Source organism: Epinephelus lanceolatus, chromosome 13 (assembly GCF_041903045.1).
Source record: "Epinephelus lanceolatus isolate andai-2023 chromosome 13, ASM4190304v1, whole genome shotgun sequence".
Taxonomy (NCBI): domain Eukaryota; kingdom Metazoa; phylum Chordata; class Actinopteri; order Perciformes; family Serranidae; genus Epinephelus; species Epinephelus lanceolatus.
Window position 1 is genome coordinate 8,333,433 of NC_135746.1, and position 27,116 is coordinate 8,360,548.

At 41.1% G+C, this 27,116-nt stretch overlaps 1 protein-coding gene across 1 annotated transcript; it reads left to right on the forward strand.

The window, feature by feature from the left end:
* Positions 1 to 846: 846 nt before the first annotated feature.
* LOC117271267 (26S proteasome regulatory subunit 4) lies at positions 847 to 18,726 on the forward strand. Its single transcript, XM_033649418.2, has 11 exons — positions 847 to 889; positions 1,434 to 1,487; positions 2,916 to 3,012; positions 3,401 to 3,525; positions 3,651 to 3,836; positions 4,080 to 4,208; positions 6,702 to 6,798; positions 11,254 to 11,443; positions 12,128 to 12,279; positions 15,343 to 15,497; positions 18,395 to 18,726. Exons 1-11 carry the CDS (start codon positions 887 to 889, stop codon positions 18,527 to 18,529), a joined length of 1,323 nt encoding a protein of 440 aa, XP_033505309.1. The 5' UTR covers positions 847 to 886; the 3' UTR covers positions 18,530 to 18,726.
* The last annotated feature ends 8,390 nt before the right edge of the window (positions 18,727 to 27,116 follow it).

A 27,116-nucleotide genomic window follows, 5' to 3' on the forward strand; every position in this document is an offset into this window, starting at 1 on the left:
TAGATAGATAGATAGATAGATAGATACTTTATTCATGCCCATGGGAAAATTCTTGTATCCAGTAGCTCACATAAGCGTATTGCATTCACTTGACAAATAAAAAATAGCCCTGTTTTTTGAAGTAATTTGTTTATTTTTCTGTTTTTTGTGTATTTTTTTTTCCTGAACGAGGAGATGAGATACTTCAAAATCTTGCGAGAAGCTCCAACCTGGCATCTGCAAGTGACTGGTGCCTGCGTAAAGTTGACAAACTAATGACAACACCATCTATATGACTTAAAGACAAGAGTATCTCCCAGTGTCTCAGACCCAAAACAAAGTAAAACTGGATTAAACTAAACAAGTGGGTCATGTTTGCTTCCATTATATCGAGCTCTCAAGAAAGGAATGAAAGTGTCTGTTGTTCTATTGCTCTCTTAACTCAGAAAAAAAAATCAGAAAAACAGAAAAAAATTACCCCCCAAAAAATTACACCGAAAAACAGAAGAATAAAAAAAATTACTCTGAAAAACAGAAAAAATTACTCAATAAAAGTTTTTTTTTTAATTTGTCAAGTGAATGCAATACGCTTCTGTAAAATCACAATAAAACCACAACAACAATAAATAAATAAAAATAAACTGTTCCAGCCACAGATGTTGTTATTCTCTTTTTATTGACAAAATGACGAATACAAACAAACAAGGCACATCTTCACGTCGTATTCTTAAAAATATCATGTTGCTCATGTTGAGCAACAAATACTAGAAATAAAACTAAACTAAAATACAGACATAAACACAACTGTCCGCCACAGGAGACGTCTTTATTTTGGCTTCCGTTGGTTCTCTTTTTGTCCCTTGGAGTTGCCGTACTCTCTGACGTCACTTCAGAGCGACAACCAACAATGGTAAGTGAGCAAGCAGTTTTCTCTTCGGCTCGAATCTCTGTTTTAATAAAACGTATTATTAACCAATGAAACATTACTCTCAGTGCTTGAAACGTTAATGTTTGTGCTGCAGTGTAGTTTCAGGTGGGTTAATGTTTTATTTGTGAGATAACGACATAATTAAAAGTAGGTGAGAGCCGACTAGCCCAAAGCTAACTGTTAGCTTCATTAGGTTTGATGTGTCGGTTGGCAGCAGTCGTTAACCTAGCTCTTATTAGCCCAGTCATTCATATTGTAGAAGTAGCTTTCTCCTTGTTTTGATCGAGTACGTGATGCTTCTTTCAAGATGACACTGTCAGAGTTTGGCTCCTCGTTAATACAAACTGACGTGTTGGATTTAGCTATTCTGGCAGGTAACGGCGGCGTTAGCTAACAGTAACGTTACTGTAAACAGCTAATGAGCTAACGTTGTTCAAGAAGGGGAATCTCCATTTATACAGGTCAGAATGAGTTGGTGTCTGTTTTTCTTTTCAGCTTCATTAATATGTGTCTGATGTTGTTTTAGGGTCAAAGTCAGAGTGGGGGTCACGGTCCAGGAGGAGGAAAGAAGGATGACAAGGTGAGAATGACACAGCTTCTGCTGGCTGCTGTCTGGATCTGTTGTTTTGGTAATCAGATGTTAATCTTTTGTGTGGTCTCTGTAATAAAATAACATGTTCCTTATTCTATTTGAATTCTAATATTCAAGGGGAACGTCACCTAAATTAAGAATTCCAATATGTTATTTTTATAGTCTTAGAAAGTTCAATCAGTATTTGTGAAAAGCAGCGACTCTCTCTTAAAACCACATGTCATGGGGTATGAAGTCTGGAGCTGCTCCATAGACAATGAATGGGGATAATTTTGTGGAACCACAGAATGTTTGTTTTCTTTTTTACATCCACATGAGATTTATTCTGCTGTAATGTTCTCAGTTGTGAAACAGAAAATGTACCCCTTTACTCAGAACATTCCCCTGGCTGCTCTCAGTGTCATCGAGATCAGTGGTTCCCAACTGGTCCAGCCATGAGATCCAGATTTCTCCTTAGAGTGCTTTCACCCATCAGTAGTTCAGTTCATTTGGTCCACACCAGAGGGAAAAATGAGACACACATTTTAGTTTGGGTTCAGTTCCTGTTCACACTGACATGTTGCAAACGAACCAAGAGGAGTAAACATGAAGTTCTACAGACTGGCAGGTAACTAGTTGATTGGACAGTGTTGGCGTTTGTCATCCTGCATCATCAGGACCCATGTGGGGAAATCAAACAGAAGTTTCTGCAGCAGCAACTTAATGCTTCTTAAGTGTTTTTGTGTCTGTTCTTTGGTTTCACAAAGAGCTCATAGATGACAAACTGATTGTAAACATTATTAGGAGGCTGTTATTAGACCGCAAATCAATGGCACTTTATGAATAATGACTAACACAGAGACAGGATGAAAAGAAGGCGTCTTGTTCAGTAATGATTCAGGGCTTCATACTTTGGGACACTTTTTAATGGACTTAATGAACAGACAAAGTACAGAGTTGGATACAATAATGCCAGATTGATTAGCTTTTTAAGCAGCAAAAATACTCTCAGTAATGTGTGTATGTGTTGCCATTGTTATATGTATGCATTAGCATAAATAGGTTACGGGATATACGTGGCCCTTATCAGGATCAATTATGAAATTGTGGACAGATTTTACAATCACCAGATGGATTTATTATTGGTTTAGCTGTTCCAGAATCACATATCTGCATCAGAAAATCCTGTGGTTGGTTAGTTTTCTTTCACACCACAAACGAACCGCACCAGAGTCTGTTTGGAAGCAGACAGAGACCCACGTTTTCGAATGGTTTCAGTTTGGTTGTTTGATCCACACCATTGACAGCTTTCACACCAGCCAAACTATTATTTTGTGGGGCTGTTTGTGCCAGAGTAACAAGTATTTAAACACTACAGTTGATGTGTTTTTGGCTGGTACCATTTCTGACATGTTATCACTTTGGCCCCAACTGAAGGACAAGAAAAAGAAGTACGAGCCTCCAATTCCCACCAGAGTTGGCAAGAAAAAGAAGAAGACCAAGGGACCAGATGCTGCCAGTAAACTACCATTAGGTAAGGAACTATAAAGACTGAGAGTTGTGAAGACGTGTTATCTAGCTGGTTACCTGTCTCAATTTTTGCAGCTGATTTTCATGGAAGGAGTTCAATTCTTGGGTCTCCTGTTTAGCCCTATTTGAGCTCACTGTTTACAACAGTGGATACTGTTTGGCAGTTATCCCTGACGTTCCTGGAAAAGAGTCTGTAACACTATTAAAACTAGACAGCAAACCCACAGTAACCCACTCTGATGTGAATAATGAGCAGAGCAAAGTATATCAACAGCCTTCAAGTTCCTGAAGGTCTGTAAAAGATGTTTTAGTTTGGATAGAATTTATCTATGTTTATATGTTGTGTTTTTTAATAAATATTTTACCTTTGTCGGCCTGTGTTTGTCTTTCAGTCACTCCTCACACTCAGTGCCGCCTGAAGCTGCTCAAGCAGGAGCGTATCAAAGACTACCTATTGATGGAGGAAGAGTTCATCAGAAATCAGGAGCAGATGAAGCCTCTGGAAGAGAAACAGGAGGTCCGCTCATGTTTTGCTTACATGATTCATACTTCATGCTTTGGTCGTACTACAGAGCAGACCAGATCTTAACTTCTCCTGCTGTTTCTCCTCATAAAAGAATCCTGATCTTATCTTTTCTACAGGAGGAGAGGTCAAAGGTGGACGACCTGCGGGGGACCCCCATGTCTGTGGGCACTCTGGAGGAAATCATTGATGACAACCATGCCATCGTTTCCACCTCAGTGGGATCAGAGCACTACGTCAGCATCCTGTCCTTTGTGGATAAGGATCTGCTTGAGCCGGGTTGCTCTGTCCTGCTCAACCACAAGGTAATGATCAGTGAGAATCCTTATTTGACGTTTACCTTTTTAAAAACACATTCCTTCAATATACATCAAAATACTGCTTTAAAATGAAATAATTACAGTTATTTAACTTCTCAGTCGTGTTTCACTCAACCGTGTGCTTCTGTTCATGTGCAAACACCTTAAAGAACTATTTTTAAATGTCTGCCACCTCTTTGAAGTGTAAAACAACTCACACGTTGTCTTGTGTTTGTGTGTCACTTGTAGGTTCATGCTGTGATTGGCGTGCTGATGGATGACACTGATCCCTTGGTGACAGTGATGAAGGTGGAGAAGGCCCCACAGGAAACCTACGCTGACATCGGAGGACTGGACAATCAGATCCAGGAGATCAAGGTACAGTTGAAACACAGCTCTTAAACCTGCGGGGTTAAAATGGATCCTGAAGTGGCCAACGTTCAGCCAGAGTTACACAGTCTGGCTTTGAAGTTACAAAACACCCAAAATCTTTGTAGTGTGAAATACTGACAGACTTGAAAGGTTGCCATTAAAGGTTGACCACAATATGGCTGATAGTTTTGGTAGCTTTCAAATTGACCTGTTTACATCACTGCAGGGTTCTTGAATTTTGAGGTAAAAAAGTACTGGAATACTTTGAAAATAGTGCTTTAACACATAACACTGTCTAATCAAGTCACTTAGAACGTTTCCATGCACAGTAAGTTGGAGCTACAGTTACAGCTCGACTAGGCCATTTAATTGGACTACTGTCCTTGTCCCAGTGTACAAGCACGGGCAGGCGGGGAATGGATTTATCGACTGAAGTATGTCCGACTCCTCTACAAGCTACTCAGCTTGTTAGTATTGGACCTTTTTCTGGTTGACCTGTTACATCACAGACCAAACAATCGAGTGTCGTCCAGCTGTACCACCGCTTTTTTAACAGGTCACCATTCCTACTCTTCCTCCCATCCATGTATTTCAAAATATTTAACTCTTTCAGCTGGCACAGCATTAACTTTGTCTCCTCATCCGTCCAAAAACTCACAGCTCTGGATGTAGATTTCTCCATGTTGTCACTGGCTGCTTCTTCTGTTGCGCGTTTAATGCTATTGGACCTCTGGGTCAAAGCTCCTTGCCTTGATGATGTCCCGTCTGACAACGTAGTTTATTTTTTACTTTGTTCCACTCTTAAATCCTCTGCAAAACCAACAGGCCTTTGTTGTCGTGACTAAACTTTACATGACTTAACGAGCCGGCTTTTCACTGTGACTTGTTTTCCCCTCTCTTCAGCTATGCTCCAGTGTCATAACTCCACTGAAAATTATAAATTGAAACTGGCGTTCCAGCTGGCATTGCTTCCTTGGCTACTTTCAGATGGTTCTGTTTTAAAGATGATTTTCCCTTTCGTTATAACCTGCACTCCTTTTTGTAATGAGTTGAAAATTCTGTGAGATATCAGGGAAGCGGCGGTAGGTAGGTGTGGGGCAGGCAGGAGGACACTAGGGCTGTACCCAAATATTCGGATATTCGAATATTCGTTTCTATGGGTAGGTATTCGTTATGAAAATTTGGTATTCGATATTCGGGTTTTTTTATTTACTTTTTTTTTTTAACATTTTTTTTAGGTGCTTAATGTAGTCTTTTTGTTGTTGGTAAATGCAGATTATCAATAAAAATCAAAACTTTTAAATTGCATTGTTAAAAATGTGAAAATATATTATCGCCTACCAACTGAGCTTGTGCGCACGGCACACTTGAGCGCATCCGTCTGAGGCTGTGGATCAATGCCAAGTTTTACCACTTTATCACTATTCCCTCTAACTTGTAGCTGTTTTTCGCTATCTTTTGAATTTAATATGAATTATGGAACCGTTTTTGTCAACATTTGTTTCCCCCGTTTTGTACAATAAATTATTGTTTAAAGTTTCAACAAGTTTCTTTTGGAGTGCGTGACACAAGTGTGTTTTGAAAACGACCGCGGACTGTCACCTGCTCAACGCATCAGTACCTTCGGATGCCATGACAGTAATAGTGTCAAAATAATAATAATGTCAAAATAATAATGTCAAATAATGTCAAAATATCATTTACAGACCAATTTAACAGACGATCACTTCTGCCCGACCCGCAGGTCCATTTGCAGGTCCCGTGGGTTATGGGTCGACCCGCGCATCACTACTCAGCTCAGTCTATAAGGCTGTACACAACAGTAAGGCTATAGACATTATATTCTATTCAGGCCGGCAGAACCAGCAGCACATCGGCTCTACAGTGGCACTGCTGATTAACCATTTTATTGCAGCACAGAGTGTCTGCCAGCAACCAGTTACTTGCAGAGGCTTCCTACAACTTGTTTCAACGGTTCCAATTTAATCAGAATCAATTAAACAGGATGACTAGCCAATGTGAAAATCAAAAGAAAGCATAGAATAATGTACTGAAGGAGACTGTTGTGCCATCACATTTTTTTGTGGTTTGAGAGCAAAGATCCGGTCGCCGCTGTGCAAAACTCCGCAATACAATTAGGTCTGAAAAAACCCCGGAGTCCGCCGCACACCATTATAATAGAATGAGCGCAGCAGTTCTCATGTCATTCAGATGTTTTGTTGCAGATTTTATGGTTATTAAAAAGTGTAATACAGTAAGTAACCTATCACTGGCTAAAGAGACATTCATATCTCATATTCAGAATTTAAAAATATTGCTTGAAAAAGTACTTGAAGGTCTTTGAATTTCATTTTGTAATGTCTGTATGAACACTGTCACCTGTTAATACATTTGCTCAACAACCGCTTTAAGCAAACTGAAGGTTGAGTTGCTCGTGAATGTAACATGTTGTCCTTGGGCGCTGAGTCTGAAGGAGCAGTTTTCTGTTGTTCCTAACAGGAGTCAGTGGAGCTGCCTCTCACACATCCAGAGTATTATGAGGAGATGGGTATAAAGCCTCCCAAAGGTGTCATCCTGTACGGACCGCCTGGCACAGGTGAGTGCTTTTATTAAACATGTTACCAACAGTGGCAACTTATTTTGGTGTTGTGTGACTTTGGTGAATCCAAACTAACCCTGTAAAACTCCAAAGGAACACAGTAAACACAAACTAACTGGTTGAGGCAGCGGTCAACCAACAGCTCTAGTGGTCAGCAAGTTAAAATAATAATTTTTGTCAAAGGAGTCTGGTGGCTTTGAAGAGAGCGATATAAAGCCCCTTTGCCACTGCACAAAAAACCCACTAACACTGGCTAACATCTGACTTTTTAATGCAGTGGTAAAAGTTTTAATTGGCATTCACACCTGTTTCAAATGACTCTGCAGTTGACATGGTTGTTTATCGCTTCCAGCTCCGATCTGCAGTGATTGGAACACAACTCCTGCATGAACAAGTTAATTTTAGCTCCTTTACCAGTGAGATGCAATGACGAGCCATCACAAAATATGTCTTTGACCGTCTTTGTCCAAGCAGCGCACAAACATTGATCCAAATTAATTTAAATTTAATTTGAAAGACTAAAAAAGTAAGTTACATAAGAATAAGTAACCACCATAACATTTTCGCTGGCCTCTGTGTTCCTCTTTACTGTTTACTGACCTGGCCGGTCCATGACGTCGAATATCACACATAAAAGAAAACCAGAGCTGTGTACGCTGTGGTTGTGCACTACTTGCTTTATTCATGCTGCTTAATTTGTGTATGTCACGTCATTTGCATCATGCCCACTGAGCTGCTCTGCAGGGATTCATGTCTAATCGTGTCTTAACTTTTTTTTTTTTTTATAAGATATTTTTTGGGCCATTTTGCCTTTAATGGACAGGACAGGAAAGCATGAAGGGGGGAGAGAGAGAGGGGGATGACATGCAGCAAAGGGCCACAGGCTGGATTCGAACCCGGGCCGCTGCGGCAACAGCCTTGTACATGGGGTGCCTGCTCTACCACTAAGCCACCGACGCCCCACTTAGATTTACTTAACACGTTATTCACTGGGGCAAATTGTTTTATTTGCAACTGGTTTGAACACAGCAGTAAACTGATACTGTTTTTAGGTAGATACGATGTTTTGTTGCAGCCCCCGTCCAGAGCAGAACACCACTTAGCTTCTGTGGCATTACTCCTGCCTGCTCCTCCAAACTGGGGGTGTGCCAAGAGACTTTATTGTTGGTAATACACTGACTATGAATAAGTAGCTCTTTTAAAACACTCAATCAGAAAATGTTCTACTACACTTAGAAAAAAATTACACCCTCGTTACTTTTCATGACACACAAATAATTCAGTTTCACACATGTGGTACAGAAGTCGTATATACTGTATACACGCAGGTACATCTATGTTAAGTTTCCAGTTATATCACAGAAGGATTAAACCCAGCCATAAACAGCGCTTGACAGTGCGAGCATTTCACGCGCATTTACGACTAAAAATAGGTGTGTGCGAACTGTAAAAAATATTTAGGGGCACATGTACGCATAAAAAAATCAGCTGAAGCAGCCTCTATTTTTGTCAATAAAAAAATAGGATAATCTAACCGCAAATGTTGGAGGAACTACAGCCGCCTTCCCTCTTCCCCGTGTGACACGGTTATGGGAGGTTTTCCAAGCCACTGTCGGCACAATGAATATAAGTCCCACTGTCGGCTGGGTGGAAATAAGCCAAAGTGTGGCGGAGAGGAGGGACCGGGAAAAGCGACAGACCTCCGGGGAAGCCTGCTCCGTTCTCCCTGCAGTTAGGGACTGTTCTCCACGGCCAGGCTGTCGGCTGGGTGGGAATAAGTCAAAGTGTGGCGGAGAAGAGGGACCAGGAAAAGCGACGGACCTCCAGGGAAGCCTGCTCCGTTCTCCCGCAGTTAGGGACCGTTCGCCACGGTACTTTTTCAAAACTTGATGATTTTACCTTTCTGTACATTTTGTATACAAATTCATTAAATAATTTTGCTTGTAAATTCTATTTGCATCACGTTTATTACGGAAAACACATTATTTGATCAATTTACATTGTGCCCCTAAAGTTCTTTGTGCGCTCCTTACTTTTTCAACTCAGGAGCACATGTGCTCCTTGGGAAAAAAGTTAGCATCAAGCCTTGATAAAGGTGTGTTTACCCCGACTGACATCACAGGTAAATTCCACATGGTCATTAGGGACCTTTTTTAAAGGGCACCACTGCAGGAAGGTGAGAGTAGGTGACCAACCCTCTGAACTCTTAAGTTAAGTACTGCTGTGGAAAAAGCGCTCTCTACACTTCTAATAATATGAAACACCTTCAGTTTATAAAAGAAGTGTTTCATAGCGCAGTGGTTTGGTGGAAGCAGTATAATTATGCATGGAGCGCTGTGATTGCCTTTGTGAACCTCTCAGTCTTTGCCACAGCGTGCAGCATTTGAAAGTCATTTTTACACATTTACAATCAAATCTGTTCTTCGCTGAACGAGATCTCATTAACTCATTAACATTAATCATTAAATAAGGGTTAAGTGAAACGCACTTTGCTTCAGCTCGGCTCTGAATTTCAATACAGTCACTCTGTGTATTTATAAAGAACCACATGTCAGCACTGTTACAAGTTGAGTAGCAAAATAAAATAAAATTTTAGCCAGAAGACAAGAGGAAGAATTTTTTTATCTTAATTTTTTGATTAATGTCACAGGTCATGTTTTTTTACTGTCTTTGTGAACAGTATGCACATCTGAAGGAACATTATGATGTGCGTGACCTTTTAGGTGCACGTGGGACAGTGTGCGATATTTTGGATTCCTAAAAACCTTTGAATGCGAGTAAGAGACCTCCAGCAGCATGTATACTGACAAAATTAGACAAGAACAAATGTGCACACCAGATGAAATAAGACAAGTGAGATATGAAAGAAAATGTCATGGGACGCTGCGCAAGCATCTGAAAATCAATTGGCTGCAGGTCGTTTCCTAAAAGTAACTAAAAGTGACATTTTGTTTACAAGCTCTTAACCTTTTCTTTAATGGAAACATCACAGATCAATTTTAATATCTCAAAACATCCAGTCTGGGTGTTGCTGTTCTACCCGACCAATAACTGAAAACATCCACATGGATGTGAGCAAATAATAAAATCCAGTAGATGATGGGAACTTCTTACAGGGTGACTTCGGTATTTTTCAACCTGGACCATATTTTCACATTTTTTTTGTGTCCAAGTGACTGATGGGAACAACAGTTTTTAAAACCGGTCCAATATTGAATGAGAACGCTGCAGCCGTCAGCCGCGAAGCAGGCATGTCAGCATCGTCAGTTTACGTCCGCTAAAAGTGTTTGTTTTTGCCAGTGACAGGTTCAGATTGTTAATATAAGTGTCTGACAACATTATGGAAAGGATCCCTACAGTGATAGACCTTTTTATTGAAGAGTGAGATCCTTTTTGTTTCACCAGAAACAGCCCCAAAATTGCAAACTCATAAAATCTGTCTTTGCACTGTTCCAACAATCAGCAACTTGTGTCAACCAGCTCTGGTTTGTGTGGCATAAACCCTTAATTGATCCAGTTAGATGTGAGATGACTCTATACTAGAGAACTGCTTTGTGTTGGGATCCCGCAGGACCCAACACAAATCTCGCCGGAACAGGTGGTTTTATCTTTGCTGCAGGGGGGAGCAGGCGGTCAGGAAAAAAAAGTAAGGGTCCCGGAGGTTAATTAATATGAAGGATGGAAATGTCAACAAGTGAAGTGGATAACAGCAGGACATTACAAAACAAACAATAATGAAGCACGCCCGACATTTGGAGGAGTTTCTCAGGAATATAAAAGATAATAATAATCACCCTGAATCAGAGTAACTGTAATTATTAATGTAATTATGCACCAGAATGTAATTTCACTACTAATGACCAACAGATATGTATAAAATATTTTCCTTGCAGGATGGTAGAAGACTCAATCTATTGATAATAACTATAACAACAATTAAAAATGGTTCAGTACCGAGCGAGGCGGCTGCAGCTGACAGCTGTGAAACACCCTGGACAGGTCACCAGACTATCACAGGGCTGACACATAGAGACAGACAACCATTCACACTCACATTCACACCTACGGACAATTTAGAGTCACCAGTTAACCTGCATGTCTTTGGACTGTGGGAGGAAGCTGGAGCACCTGGAGGAAACCCACGCTGACACAGGGAGAAAATTTTATTTGATTCTTTGTAATCAATACAGCGTCACCATTACAACATATCGTCATGCATGTTCTGTTTCACCAACCTGAAATTCTGTCGGACTGTTTCTCAGCCGTTCCTTTTTGTTCAACCTGGAAAGGCTCAAAATCGCCATCACCAAACCCACCAGACTCCATTTAAAAAAAACAACACTTTAGTGGACTTACACTGAAGATGCGAACATGCCCTGAGTAATCTCATGCTAAAGACATGTTTGAATATATGGCAAAGAATAAGCATTTGTTATGTCATGTGTGTCCCAGGTAAGACGCTGCTCGCCAAGGCCGTAGCCAATCAGACATCAGCCACCTTTCTGCGCGTCGTGGGCTCAGAGCTGATCCAGAAGTACCTGGGAGACGGGCCCAAGCTGGTGCGAGAGCTCTTCAGGGTGGCAGAGGAGCACGCGCCCTCCATTGTCTTCATCGACGAGATCGACGCCATCGGCACAAAGAGGTACACAGAACATCTGCTTTAAACTATTTTAGACTGTGATCAGAACAGTGACGATGTATCACGTCTCTCGGGTGGGGCGTCAGGAGTGGATGACAAGGTGTTGGATAAGTAAGTGTGATCACTGACTCTTACACTTTTATTTTTATTCAACTCTTAACAGCTCATTAACAGGTTTATTAACTTCATCGTCATGGAACTGAAAGTGTGTTTCTGTTTGGGAGATTCTAAAATGATAATTCAATATTATTAATCTGTACAGTAGACAGAGTTTTTATATTCAGTGTGAACATCACTCAGGTGGGGGTGATGTAGCGCAGCAGCTGCAGCTTTCTTCCTGTCCTCTATTAAAAGAAGGTGACAGTAACAGGACCAGAAGCAACAGACAGTGTAGGAAGTACAAAATCAAAAGCTTTATTTGTCTGTGTTTCATCCTTGTTGGCAGCAACGGCAACAACAATGTGAGGTAATATGTTGGCTGATGTAAATGAACGAGCCTGGTTAGATGTTGACTTGGAGAATCAGTAGGCTTCTAGATGTTTCTGCACTCTGAAAACAACTCAGTTAAATGGGTCAGCAGCTGTAAGAGAACTGCAGGATGTAAAAGGGGGTCTGAGGTCATGTGGCCGTGTTGTGCATCCTTTAAATTCTTTAGATAAATGTGTACGACCTGTCTGTGTTGTGCAGGTATGACTCGAACTCTGGCGGTGAGAGGGAGATCCAGAGGACCATGCTGGAGCTGCTCAATCAGCTGGACGGCTTCGACTCGCGAGGAGACGTCAAAGTTATCATGGCCACCAACCGGATAGAAACCCTGGATCCAGCCCTCATCAGACCTGGTCAGTAGGAGTCTGTTTGGATCGGATTCTGACACCTACATTTGTCTGATAAGACAGAATGGTTGTATTCTGTCATGGCAGGACAGAGACATTATATCACATCATTTTTCTGATGTTGGAACTGAATTTCTTTTCTTCATCTTTGGGGACAGCAGCATGTATTTTGTGTACACTATATTAAGAGTATTTTCACCGCTTAACCTCTTTGTCAGACGGCCCCTTCTCATGTGAAAGCCAATATCAGCTTCAGTTCTCCATCTGTGCTCTCATCAAAGACAGACTCCATTGACAGAAACAGCAATTTTAACTCACTTAACACAGGAGCTGCTGTTCTGCAGCTGTCTCCATCAGTTAGTGAGTTTGTGTAATTGTGTGACTTTGGTGTTTTAAAGTGTTCATTAGGATTCACCAAAGTCACACAATGACACAGACAAACTAACTCATAGAGGCAGCAGTAGACCAGCAGCTCCTGTGTTCAGCAATATTAAATGACAGTTTTTCTCAGTGGAGTCTGGCTTTGAAGAGAGTGATGTAACAGCTTCAGCTCCCTGTCAGAAATTGCTGTTTGGTATGGTGAAGCAGTGAAAATATTGTTTTTAGGTGGCTAAAAGATGTTTTGCTGCTCCCCCGTCCACTTTAGAATAGTGCTGCACGATTAATCTAATCGCAATCGCGATGTCAGGCTGTGCGATTACATAACCTCATAAAAGGCTGTGATTTGATGTAAATAAATGTTAACGTGTGTGCCTGTGAATGTGACTACCTCTCCTGTAGTATGTGGAGTTTGTTGACATTACGCCCACAAGCTGTCCTGACCAAGAACAGGCTGAGTTGGTGGCGAAAAAAAACGTCTATTATATGCCGATACTTTGGATTCAGGTACGGCGACGTTGAACAGAAAGACGTGCTGTGTAAAAGTTCCCGCGGCAACACGATCAATTTATATCAGCACTTGAGACAGCACAGAGAAAAGCAGGAAGGATGCATGCGAGAGAAAGCCAAGCTGTGTAACGTTAAAGACAGAGACAACTGAAAGACACCAGAGCCTCATACACAACATCCAAGCACAGTTACGCAAACACTTGTAAGTGTCACGGGGAAATCATTGACTCTATAACAAACTATATAATAACAAATGAAAAACTGAGCAATTTTGCTCGGTTTCGGCCCACTTGACATGTTGCTGTGTTGTGTTACGGCCTATTCACGTGCTGTCATTTTCGTAACAACGCCTGAACGCAACACAGGCTCACTCCGCTGTGTGTACAGTGCCGTGCTGTGCTGCTGTGTGAGCAGCCTGTTTGACTGTGCTCAGTCTGTTGATGGTCATTAACACACTGTCCATAACAATAACTATGTCAGGTCAGGTCAGTGCCCCCCTAATATAATGTAGGGGAAACACTGAATCAAGCAACAAGACTCATGATAACATTTATGTATTATACTGTAATCGCAATCGCAAATTGCGATATTATCCACTCAAATCGTAATCACACATTTTTATCAAATCGTGCAGCACTACTTTAGAACATTACTTTGCTTTAATGTCTGTACTCCTGCCTGGTTCTCCAAACTGGGGTTGTGCTGTAGGTAATACACTGACTATGGAAAAGTACCTCATATATAAAACCCTACTTCAGAAGATCTGAACTGTCCCTTTGACAGTGCAGAATTCTTCCTCATTATTATTCCAGAAAGACTCAGAGAAGTAATTAGATTTTCCTCTTGATGAAAAACATGTTTTTTCTAGTTTGATTTTTGAAATTAACAAGATTTTCAATCATTTGCCTGACCTCAGTATTTATTCATTAAACTATTTAGACTCTGGGCACCAAACAGTTTAATTAATCAGATCTGCTTTAACATGTTTTCCTGTGAACTATAGTGTAAAAGTTCTGGGGTTTCAGTTGAGTGTGGGCAGAATCATTTACACGTACTGCTTTGTAAAATTATTAATACTTAACAATTAACCAATAGTGATCAGTGTTTGATCAATCAGCACAGCACTGTGTTAATTAATCAGATTGGTTTTGAGTGAGAGATACTGGCATTAGTCCCTGAATTAAATTTTAAATATGGAGACACTACAAGTGAATCAGTAAAACTTAGAACTAATAAGATATCACCATAAAACTTTCCCAGTTGATTACTTGATCGATCACTGAAAGTGTTTTCAGCAGCTGGAGGCACATTTTTGTAATTGTTGCATTGCAAATGAGTCATTATCTAATCAAATATGTGCTTTGACGTAAATTTCCAGAATAGAAATCTGAACTAAAATAAAAACTTTAAAGCTATAGTGCATAACTTCTGTCGCCTCCCAGCGGATAATATGTTATTACAACTAATAAGCCGATGGCACTTCCACGTACACAGAGTAACACTTGCCACACACCGTGTACACAGAGTACGTTACTACTCATAATATAATTATAAACCAAGTCACTTACTTATCCAACAGCAGCAAGGCAACATCCGTGTCTGCCCTCAGCCCAATTTCTTCCTTCAGGGCTCTGCACCGAGGAAAAGCAACGCCAATACAAATCCTTGTTTGCCTTCTCCGTCGGTCACTTTCCTTCTTTGCTAATAGAGTCCAGGCTATTTCTCTGTGGTAGGATCCACTTCTGAACCGTGTCTTGGCCGCTTCTCTGCCACGTTGCTTTGTCTTTCTACCTGCGCTCTACCTCTTGCTATGACACTCTACGCTCTTCCTCCCCCTCCCTTCTTGTTGTGAGGAAGCATTTCCTGTGCACCAGCGCGGGAATGTCGCCGGTCAACACGCAAACTAAAAATGATACATATTGAAAAATACCGCGAGATGTTAGAGGAGCCGATTGGCTTAATCAGAATTGTGTCATCTCCTCTAGTAGTGGCTTGGGTGAAACGGACATTTACGGACATGTAGAAGTTACGCACTATAGCTTTAATGTGCATTTTGGAGGGTTTTTTTTTCCACTTGTGTGAAAATGTCAAAATTCACCAGTGTAAAAAAAACCAACCCCGTAGTGTCTCCTCTCTACAGCTGCAGTTCATGACGTTTTCTTCTCTCCTCCTCCTCTTCAGGGAGAATTGACCGTAAGATCGAGTTTCCTCTGCCGGACGAGAAGACCAAACGGAGGATCTTCCAGATCCACACCAGCCGCATGACAGTAGCAGATGATGTCACCCTTGATGACCTCATCCTAGCTAAGGACGACCTATCAGGAGCAGACATTAAGGTGAGAGTTAGGCAGCTGGATCCAAAATCTACTCACCAGTTTGACTTTTGAGTGGCCACTTGGTTAAGATCAGAAAGGATCTTATAAATAATCTGAAGGCCAATAAAACATGATGAAAAGTAAAAGCCAAAACTTAAATGCACCACGAGATGATGATGAGTTCTGTCTTTACTCCTTCAGATGAGAAAGTATCTGTAGGAGTACACTGTGTTAACATGAGAGTAGATTAAGCAACATGGTGTTAGAGGTTGTGTCCAGTCGAAGTGCGTCCTGACACCAGAGATGTGTGTGTGCTCTTAGTTTGCTCCGGCCTCATTCTGTGACCAGACATTATTGATGGCGTGAGTTTAGGAGGTTCGTGCAGTGAGTGGGTTCACACTGTGACTCAGCAGAAAGAGGTAAACAAGATGAACCGCTCATTTTCTGATTTAGTGGCGATCAAACGACTGTTTAACTGTATCACATGCTCCATTCAAAAATATCCAGAGTTCACTGAACGTTTAACTCTTTAATTCTGACTGACTCAACTCTGCTGCCCTCATGTGGCGACTGACAGGATTACACTCTGATTGGGTGTCAAGCATTCTGTGTGATACTTGAATTTCTTTAACAGCTTCAACATGATCACATAAATGATGTCAGTCATTTTGAAAAGCTGGTATTGAGCAGAAGAGAATAAACCAGCTCCTCTGATATCTGCTACTGTCAGCTTTATAAGAACCAAAGTGTGAGCTGCACCCAAACTCTATCTTCTGATTGTCAAACAGCATCATGTGTTGGTGCTGTGGTCTGAACGGTGGTCAGTTTAAATTACATATCTTAGAATTAATTTACTACTCACTAACAACTTGGAGTAACCTTTAAAAAGATTTGAAACTATGTGAATTGGTCTGATTTTAAAGCCATCAAAAGTACAAGGATGAATGAAACAGTATGTTCTTGTCATGGTGCGTAGGTTTCTATATATTACTGTATATCTTTTTTGTTTTTTATTGTTTGGCTGTAGCTTTTCGTATGCAGCTGTCTTGGCCAGGTCTCCCTTGTTAAATATGTGTTAAATAGATTCAAATAACAAGGTGACAAGTTGTCACAGTGGAAAAGAGGTTGAATAAAAACCACCTACAGCTATTTGAAAATAGTTAGAGATGCACAATGTTGTATTTTTGCTGATGTCTGATATTTTCCGAATCATTTTGGCTGATTGTTGATGCCGATACTTGCACATATCTTTTCCACCTAATTGCAGGAAACACAAAGTCTCTCCTGTAGTGGAATTAACAAATTATCTTGCCTGGCGGATGAGTTCCCACAGTCATGGAAAACTCGAAAAGTCATATAACATAAAATCACATTTTCAATGCCTGGAAAACTCAGAGTTAGTAAAAATTAGGGCCCGACCGATATGGATTTTTTGGGGCCGATGCCGATTCCGATATCATGGAATAAAAAAATCTGATAACCGACATATCGGCCAAGTAAATTTTTATGTTTTTCAATTTAAAAAAACCCCAGAAATACCTGCTTTTGATGGTTTAAATATAGTTCAAACACTCGTTACAAAGATATAAATTGAAGGAAGAACATTTTACTATTTTCAAATACTTTTATCATCAGAAATTGTGTGGAACAAGCAGCATATGAACAATTTGAACACAAAATAAATCCAAAATATGATGTGCAAAAAGGCAGTAAACCTCTGGGAAATAAAATAATCATGTAAAGTCTACATGAATTAAGACATTCACATGTATGTTCACAGTACCAGAGTTCTTCTTATTATTGCCAATTTAACAGAGGTATGTTATAGTGCAAAAAGTAACACAAGGACATCATTTCTAAGTAAAACACCATATTCCCTGCATTTTATTAGTGATAGAAATATAACTGTTAACATCGGCATCAATCGGCCAACTCTTGGCTGATTGCCAGTTATTCTCTAATGACTATAATCAGCCGATTAAACCAGCCGGCCGATAAATCGGTCAGGCCCTAGTAAAAATCATTGAAAGATTTGGAAAAATAGGGAATTTTGTTGCGTGCAATGGATAACCTTCCATGTAATGTAACATAACGACAAATTTATTTTGCGTAGCTGTCAACATTATGTAGCTAGGGTTGCAGCGATGTACCGGTTTCAAGGTATACTGTGACGACTTCCGTAAACAAAATGGTTTCAGTTTTCACTTATAGTAATAAAATGTTTGCTCAACCAAAATAACCCTTCTGTTTTCAGTCCTCTCAGGGTCATTCTGACTGATAACGATATAAATTCTGTAATACTGTGAAAGTGCGATATTTTCAGAGATGGTTGTCATTCCATGACAATCTCATACCATTGCAACCCTGAACGTAGCTATGTGGATGTGTGAAAACGTTTTGTTTACCATCGCATATGTTTCTTAATTTTCGTCCCGCACTCCGTTTCTCCCGTCATGTTTGAAAAGTTTGAATCCGTCATTTTAGAAAATGTCAGGCAAGTGGGGCAAGAGTTTTTTGTTTTGTTTTGTGGGTCCTTCAAAAGTTGAAATTTTTTCCATGAAAATGTGTGGGAACCCTGGATACAGACATATAATGAAATGCTTTTCTAAATGTGCACATCTACTGTGCAAAATAAGAAAAATACTTCAACTTCAGGTACATATAAACCACACCATATTTATTTTTAATGAAACATTTTCGAAGAAAACTGTACAATTCATCCTACTTTGACCTTCTTGGAAGAAGCTCTCTGTGAGACAGGCGTGTCCAGAGTCTGGCCTAAGGGCCAATCGTGGCCCCATGGACTGTTGTTCCAAATATACCACGACTGTCTTTTGTTGTACAGAAACATTTATTAAAGCTGAACTCGAGCCTGGCGCTTTATATTCACCTCCTGTCCTCCTCCCTGTGTCCTCCAGGCCATCTGCACAGAGGCGGGCCTCATGGCATTACGGGAGCGCCGCATGAAAGTCACCAACGAAGACTTCAAGAAGTCCAAGGAGAACGTCCTGTACAAGAAGCAGGAGGGCACACCGGAGGGGCTTTACCTCTAACCTTCAAACTGTTGTGTTCTCTCACCCTCACCCCGACGCTCACCCCTTCTCTATCGCTGTGTGAAAGAGCGGAGGCAGCAGCTGAGTTGTCCGCCTCCCCACAGAGAGTTTTGATATATTTTGTGCATGTCATGTCTGGCTTATCCCACTCTCCTCTTACCGTTATGTGAATAAAAGAACAAAAATGAATAAATGGCCACGTTGTGTTAGTCATCTTTTTTTACCCATTTTATTTTCCGGAGCGTTTTGGCTCGCAGCCGCAGCTCAAATCATGTTTGAACAGACGCAGCATCTGTCGACGCCTGCTTCTTATTAGATTCCTGTACATCGCCGTGCTGTAATATCTGGAGATAATTAATCACATGAATTATTCAATTAGTTCAGTCACTGTGTTGTCGCCCTCGATGTCACCAACACAATCAATCTTATCAGTATGCACAGTTCTGTGTTTTCCCATGCTTGTGTTCTCACACTTTCTGAGGATGATGTACTTATTTTAGAGCTCAGAGACGAGACAAAGGCCTGAAGGAATCACCCATCCTCTCGTTTAAAACACTCTGCACTAATTACTAGAATATTCCATATCACTCCCACACACTTGACGACTGCAGATATTTACACATAATTAAATCTGGGGGTTACAGGATGAGACGAAACACCCTGACTGAAGCATTTTACTCGGACATTGCCTCCAGGAGCGGCACATTGTCACTGTACTGATGCTTCACTCAAAGCAGGGGGAGGCAGAAATCTGCAGAGTTTGAAAATACGACCTCCTCCTGCAGCTCCCCTCTCTGTCCTAAGCCCCTCCCACCGGACGACCACGGGCGTATGCATGTGCTTCATACAGTAACTCAGTGTTTCCCATACATTGATTTATTTAGTCTTATTTCTCAGTCACAGGCAGCTCATTCCATAAATGAAACAAGAATTAGCTGCTAGCCACCCCAACGCCCCTCCACCTCGCTCCCCGCCACTTTGGACTGCTTCCCTGATAGAGGAGCAGACTCAGCTCAGGAGGTGGAGCTTTGGTTGATGGCTGAGTGAGAGTGTCTAACCTGAGTAACAGCAGCAACATAAAGTTTGCTAATCGGGCTGGAGTTGGGGTGCTTCAGGTGCTGACTCGGGGTCCATCTCCAGAGCTGCTCTCCGCCCTCCAGAGGAGAGTGCTGCTGATGCCACAATTCAACATTTTTTTTTGCACTATAAGATGCCATCATCACTGAAGTGTAAGTCATTCAAGGGAGACAGTAAAAACCCAAATATGGAATAGTCATTTTCATATTGACATGAAAGGTGTGTTGATTGACATCAACTCATTCATCGAGTGACAACTGGCTGCAACTTGTTTTTGTCCCAACTCGTCAAATATGGTCACTTTGTCAGTGAACCTACACGTCTAAATATGATGCCCTAGGTACCCTACTGCGTCTGTTTTGCATGTTCAGGGACAGCATGTCAATACTGGTTACATGCATTGTCTTTTAAAATAAATTATGTTTTCACAGAAAATTTCAGGTACTGTGTTTACAGTCATGCATAAATACGAAAACATTTTTAGGTTAACTTCTGTAAATTTAGACAACAAAAGCATATGGTTAGGTTTAGAAATAACCATCATGGCTTGGCTTGAAATTTTACAGGGGGACTGGACAGTGCAAGGTGAAAGGCCAGGCTTGGTTTGACCCACTGCCAATCCCGCCCTTCCTGTAGAGACTTTCTCGCTCTTTATATTACGGTATTTGCCGGCAGTGTTACAACTGCTGGCACCCGGGTTGTGCTGCCATAAATGGCACCTCTGAGCGTATTTGTCTGATGCTGATGTCCACTGACATTCAGATGGGTTCTTGCTAGTTGCCTCTAAAACTGACCTGTATCATACTGCCTATAGACTGTAAAAATAATGGATGTAGCCACTGTGATGTCATCCACTGGTTTGTAGACTCCTGTTTGCATTTTGGCTGTCACCATCTTGGCCTCTTGGAGCCAGAAGTGACCATATTTGGATGAGAGGGTAGAGCTGTAAAGGAGCGAGGGGTGGATCTGACCGAGAAGCTGAGGACACTGTCTGCAGATCACCGTCAGGTAAAGCTGCCCGCATTTGATTATGCAAAACTGTTTTTGTACCAGGCTGTTTATTTCTACATTTTAACATGGAGGTTTGTGGGGACTGACTCGCTCTTGGAGCCCCCTCAAGTGGACATGAGATGAACTGCAGTTTTTAACAGTCGGCCCCGGAGGATGCCGTTTGATACCACTGCAAACCCAGCCCTTAAACAAATAGCACCACAGCCCTGCCGCTTTCCGTCTGCAGCGGCGGGGAGTGAGGAGACACGCTGTGATTCAAGGCTCTAGCTAACGTTAGCGACGTGAACGTGAACTCGAAGCCGCAGTTGTTAGCCTTTAGCACCGGTTAGCAGAAAGCTAAATTATTAGCAACATTATTCTCCATCAAGTCTTCGCTGATCTTCTTTGTTGTCTCTATTAAGCCATGTTTAATGTGTGTTTAATATGTGTTTTGAATCAACTAACCTTTACAGCACTTCACAGAAACCCTGCTGCCGACTAGTGTTCTGGAGGTGTAACTACAGAGTGACACAGACACACCATCACACAGGTATGAATGCTCACAATGCTGTAGGCTGTACACACAGGTATAAATCCCGTTTTATGCTGCAGGATTCTCCACTATTGAATCAGGCTTTCACCATCTGAAGGGACGTGCATCTACATTTGTATAACAGCCAATAGGAACACTCTCTGAAATGACCTGTGATTGGCCAAAGTCCTCCCTCATGGCTAGATTTTCTAAAGTTAAAAACAAGAGGAGTCAAGAGGAGAATCAGACGTCTAGTTTTCCTTCAGACCTCTTGAACTACAATAAGCTCAAAGGTTATTATGGGATTTTTGCCCACTAGCGATAAAATGAAACTGCCTACTCCATCTTTAAGTGTTCAAGGCTCTGTGCCTCACCAACAGAGGAGTTAAAGTGAATTATGGTGCATATTTGGGTTCCTGCACATGGTAATACATCTGTGGCCTGGGACTGAGCGCAGTGATTTGATTTCTCCGTCTTCTATTCAAATCAGCCTTTATGTTATTACAGCATGGTTAAGTCGATGCAGCTAAGCTGCCCCTGCTGCAGTCTCGACATGCGGAGGACATCAGCGTTGATTTAATTCCTCTTGATGTGGAGCCATGTGTAACTCAGCACTCAGCACAAAGTGGCCCCATGCAGTACGAATCGAACCACCTCGCAGAGGGCCATCTCTGGGCTGGAGTGAGAGCCGAGCTCCTGCTGCAGCCCCCTCCTCAGAAACACTCTCCTTATTAAATCAGTCACGCATTTCAGCTGCAGCTCGTTCATCGCAGCGCATTCAGCAAATGGAAGAAGGAAAAAACCATTTAAATCAAGCGTGGCGTGTTGGGCCTGAGAGTCTGGGAGGGTTACAGGCAGAGGGGTGTGTTTGTTCTAATGAGGCGTTTGCCCTGTCAGCTTGAGGCAAACTGTGGGCCGGGTGTTTGGAAACCGCCCCCGTGAGCGCTCAGATACTGATGGGGCATGATACGGTAGGGCTGAACATGGTGTTGGCATTCTCTGAAATGTCACATCCACATTATTGTTCATTCATGATGTGTACAGATTGTGCTCTGGTTGATATTGCTCCGCTTAAAAGCAAATAAAGGCCTCGAGATTATACATTCACGAACAGATGAAGGGATGAGGAACGTCTGAGGAAATCCAAAGAAAACCAAACAACAGATATATTTACAATCCAAATAAGTTATTTTATATGTATAGAATGGAAATATTGTTTAGATCAATTACTTATCTTTCAAATCCTACAACAACCTATTCGTATATGTTAAACTCATACACTCAAAGTCTCAAGGGCAGCAAGAAGTTTAAAGGGTAACCAACAAGACCCTGTTTCCCCATGTTTTGGTCTCAAGTGACTGATGGAAACAATGATTTTATAAACTGATGTGGTATGGAGAGAGAGCGCTGCAGTCGGCAGCCAAACAGGCTGCAGATGTAATCCTTAGGGGCAATTAAGTGCCACAGTGTACGTCCAATGAAAGTGTTTGTTTCAGTTACTGCTCAGATTGTTGTTCTACGTCTTTGACAACATTAAAGAAAGGATCCCTACAGAGACAGACCTGTTTGTTAAAATGTAAGATCCTTTTTGTTTAACCATTAACAGCCTCGAAATAAGTTTCACCAAGCCCACCAGACTCCATTTGAATAAACAGTGATTTAAGCGTGCATAGAGGCAGCATGTTTTACATCTAAATGAATAAACTAAAAGTTTATTTTTAGCAAAACAGAGTTGGTGTTTGTTGAAACAGTGGAAAAACGGACCAAGATGAGTTTGTGAGTTTTATTTTGTTTCTATTGACTTTAAATGAAGTTTGTTTTATGATGATAAAATAAATGTTTATTTAAATGGAGTCTGGTGGGTTTGGTGATTGCGATTTTGGGTCTGTTTCTGGTTAAAAAAAGGATCTTACTCTTCAAAAAAAGGTCTATCTCTGTAGGGATCCTTTCTATAATGTTGTCAGCAGTGTTGGGCCGCCGTTAGTTTTGGCAGTAACTAATACTCTAACGCATTAGTTTTTAAACTCAGTAACTCAGTTACCGTTACCAAACGGTGCATTACTTCGTTATTTTCAGCCAGGTTTTAAACGGCGCGCAGCATGCAGTATTCCTTCACAAACTGAAGTTCCCTTTCACTAAAACATTTTAGCCCTAAACAATAAAAGATAGTCAAGTCAGACAGAGGTATATGAACAATTCTTACCAGAGCATCTTAATAAAACACGTCTCTCACCATCTCTGAAGTCACTGTCCACCTGCTGTCCTCACCACAGTGATATAACGTTACATTAAGTGGTAAGTTAGCGCTTCTGTATATTTTTAGTCCCAGTGACGTTCCGAGGAAGCTAGACTCGACATCATCATGTAGCTCATCAAATGTTCTGTTTAGCTAATTTTCCATATTTGTATCCAAGTACCGTAGTTGTAAAACGTTTAGCTGCCTGACAGCGAGTGACTCCACTGTAGAAGACAGTTGCATGTTTCCTATACCGTCCAAATGTTTTGTCAAGTTCTTCTTTGTGACTTAGAAAAACAAACAAACAAAAACAAAAAAGAAAAGCACCTAGCGCCCTCTAGTGTCCCCACTCAGTCATCTACAGCCAGGACGTACTCAGAGTATAGATGACAGTAGTGTGCGTGCGTCAAGGTCATGGCGTGATGGCGAGCCAAAACGAGACTCCTAAGTCACGGTTTTTTTTTTTTTTGGGGGGGGGGGGGGGGGGGGGGGGGTGTAACTAAAAAGTTACTTTTCTCAGTAACGCATTACTTTTTGATTTAAGTAATTGAGTTACTAACTCAGTTACTTTGTAATGAAGTAACTAGTAACGGTAACTAGTTACTATTTTTCAGTAACTAGCACTGGTTGTTAGACACTTATAGTAACAATCTGAGCCTGTCAGTGGCAAAAACAAACACTTTTAGTGGACGTACATTGGCAGTGCACAAATGCCCTTAGTGGTTACATTGCAGCTGCTTCAATGCGGGTGGCTGCAGCGCTCGCTCAGTACTGGACCAGTTTCAAAAACTGTTGTTCCTATTTGTCACTTAGACACAAAAACTTTGGAAAATAACGTCCAGATTGAAAAATAACAAGTAATCCTTTAAGGTGAGCAAACTATTTCAAATCCCACATCACAGTAAAATGAATGACGACGCTCATCCTGTCACTTCTGTGTTGTTCCCAATAGTGAAGCAATAAAACAACATTATGTGTATTTGTGTGAGTGAGGCAGTGACTTAGTGACTGGAAGACGCACAGCAGCAAGAAAAATGTGCATGTGCTTATGCAATATCTGCTTCTCGTGTTAAACACAAAACACTGAGGAGATTCAGTAAGAAGTCTCGATTAGTTCCAGCAGATTAACAAATGGAACAGCTCAACTAAAGTTAGAGTAACCTGACCTGACGAGAGGACTGCGGCACGGCCTGGACTCTGACTGAACCGCACAGATTCACCACATCGTGCGAAAATGTTCACGGAGATCTGTAACGAGTTAACGTGGAAAATTAAGTTTGTTTTTCTGTAGCTGTGACCAGAGTGACCGCTTCTCTCCTCTGAGCTCCATGGGAAAATAACAGGCTCATGTGATTGATGGTGTGCTGAACATATAATATACATATGCACATAAAACAGGCAATTAAATGAAACAAGCTTCAGCAGTGTATCTGTAATATAATCAGCAAACACACCAGTCATAACACAGTCTACAAACACAATAAAGAACAATATACTGCTCTGTTATGTTCTTGTTATAATAAACAACATAAACCCTCAGACAACATTAAACATGTTAAATTTTAAGCTGTTTTTCAAATGTTACTCAGGGATTTTTTGATTAATAATAGTAAGAGAAGAGATAATTCCCTCACAATAAACTTTTAGAAACACAACATTTTGTTCTTTAAACCTTCATCAGATAAATCCTGTTCTTGCCTATATGAAAGTTTCCTCCTCTGTACGTGTCAACGACAAATTGAAGGTGCGTGTGAGCCGTCACACTCTGATAATGGTAAATTATTCCACTGACAGGCCGCCTTGTACTGAGCAGATCTCTTTAAATCATTGCTCTGGGGCTGTGGGACACTCACCTTATTATCCACTGTCACTTGTCTAGTTTCAGTCCTAAAGGGACAGTTCACTCTAAAATTAAAAATACGTATTTGTCCTCTTACCTGTAGGTTTTTATCAGTCTAGATAGTTTTGGTGTGAGCTGCAGTGTTGGAGATATCGGCTGTAGAGATGTCTGCCTTCTCTCCAGTAAAGAGTCTGTTCTGTTGCTACAGGCCGAGCTTTGGTCTCTGTTCACTTCCTGTCAGCTACAGCGTTAACAAACATCCCAACAGGAAATACAAAGTGACCTGTTTAGTTGCAGCTCAGCCATTAATGTTTAAATCTCAGGCTGCCATGAGCCTCTCGTCCATGAGTAGATGCACTCTTCCTTCTGCGCAGTGATACAGTTGGTGGGTGTAGTTTAGTAGAAAGAAAATAGTTCCTACATAAAACTGCTCACAACAAGCTCTGTGGATTATCTTGAGTAACCAGGTCATGATTTCTGGAAAGAGACACTGATGAGAAGACAGACATCTCTACGGCTGATATCCCCAACACTCTGCAACTCAAACCTTTTATAGCCCTAATGTGTAGCTACTTTATGTAAAACACATGGTGAGGTCTTTTTACAGTTCAGACCTTCACCTGCAAAACATCACTATAATTAATACGTACCAAAGAAAAGACTCAAAGAGACCATAAAGAGACAGAAAATGACCTTAAAGACAAACAAAATGATTATAAAAATAAAAGACATAAAACAACCAAAGAAGACATAAATTGCCTAAAATATACTCCATGAAAGACCTGAAAGAGACAAAAAAATAACTACAGAAAAGTGGATAAACAACCAAATAGAGACACAAAATAATTGACCTATGGCTAAGCCACGCCCCCCTCCACGCACTCGGACAAACTATCAGCATTCAGTGACCGGCGCTATGGCAGGTGTCACAGTACACGGTATTTCACAGGAGGCAATTGATGATTTTTGGGGACATAACGATCAGATGTCATTGAGAAGTAACCAAAAGGGCCTAAACTACGCATTGGAGGGATATATTCATCATTTTATTGTTGAGAAGGTCGATGAAAAGCTTAAATTACAAGCCAAAATTTACAGGTCACAGTGTACGCTTGTGAACCGCATCTGGTTGCCGTCGCCATCAAAGACAACAAGTTAAAGTGCCACTGAAGTTAAGGTTTTTGGCTCAGAATATGAGAAAAGGATAACGGCCTTTTTACCATCTTTACCAAGAGTGTCTCTCCGTTAGTTTGGTGCTACAGTATTTACACTGAATCATTCAGCATAACGTTTGCCAACCTTTGTTATCTCTGCCATTACAGATAAGTTAATGAAGCTAAGCTCCAGAAGTTAACGTTAGCTTAACTAGAGCCCTTTGGACAACAGCTTACAATGATGTACGATCACCAAAGTACAAAACTAGAACAAAATAGGCTAATGAACTCCCAGCAAACAAGGTGACATGATGAACAACGCAGCTAGGAGCTAACGTTAGGCTAACTTTAGCTAACGTTAGCTAGAGATGTTAAAGATAACTTTATATTTCTTTCCAGCAAAGTGACAATATGTTGCCTCAAACACAATGTTGACTTACCTTAGAACAGATGTAGACATCATTGTTAATCTTATTCACGCTGAGTTGATGTTGTGGTCTAACGTTACAACACAACTTTATCCAAAGGAGACACTTTTCTCGGTTGAGATGTGGTTTAAAGTGTAAAAAATACACCTGGTCGCCCAGCCTCTCAGGATACCTTGTGTCAGAGTTGCATGTACCCCATGCACACCGTTTGACCATTTTTAAACTTCAAATCTCAGAAAAAGCTCATAAAACCAAACAAAACTGACTTTCTGTAATGCATTTCAATGGATGTCCAGGCAGAGAGTGTCCGAGTGTATGGGAATGGCTATA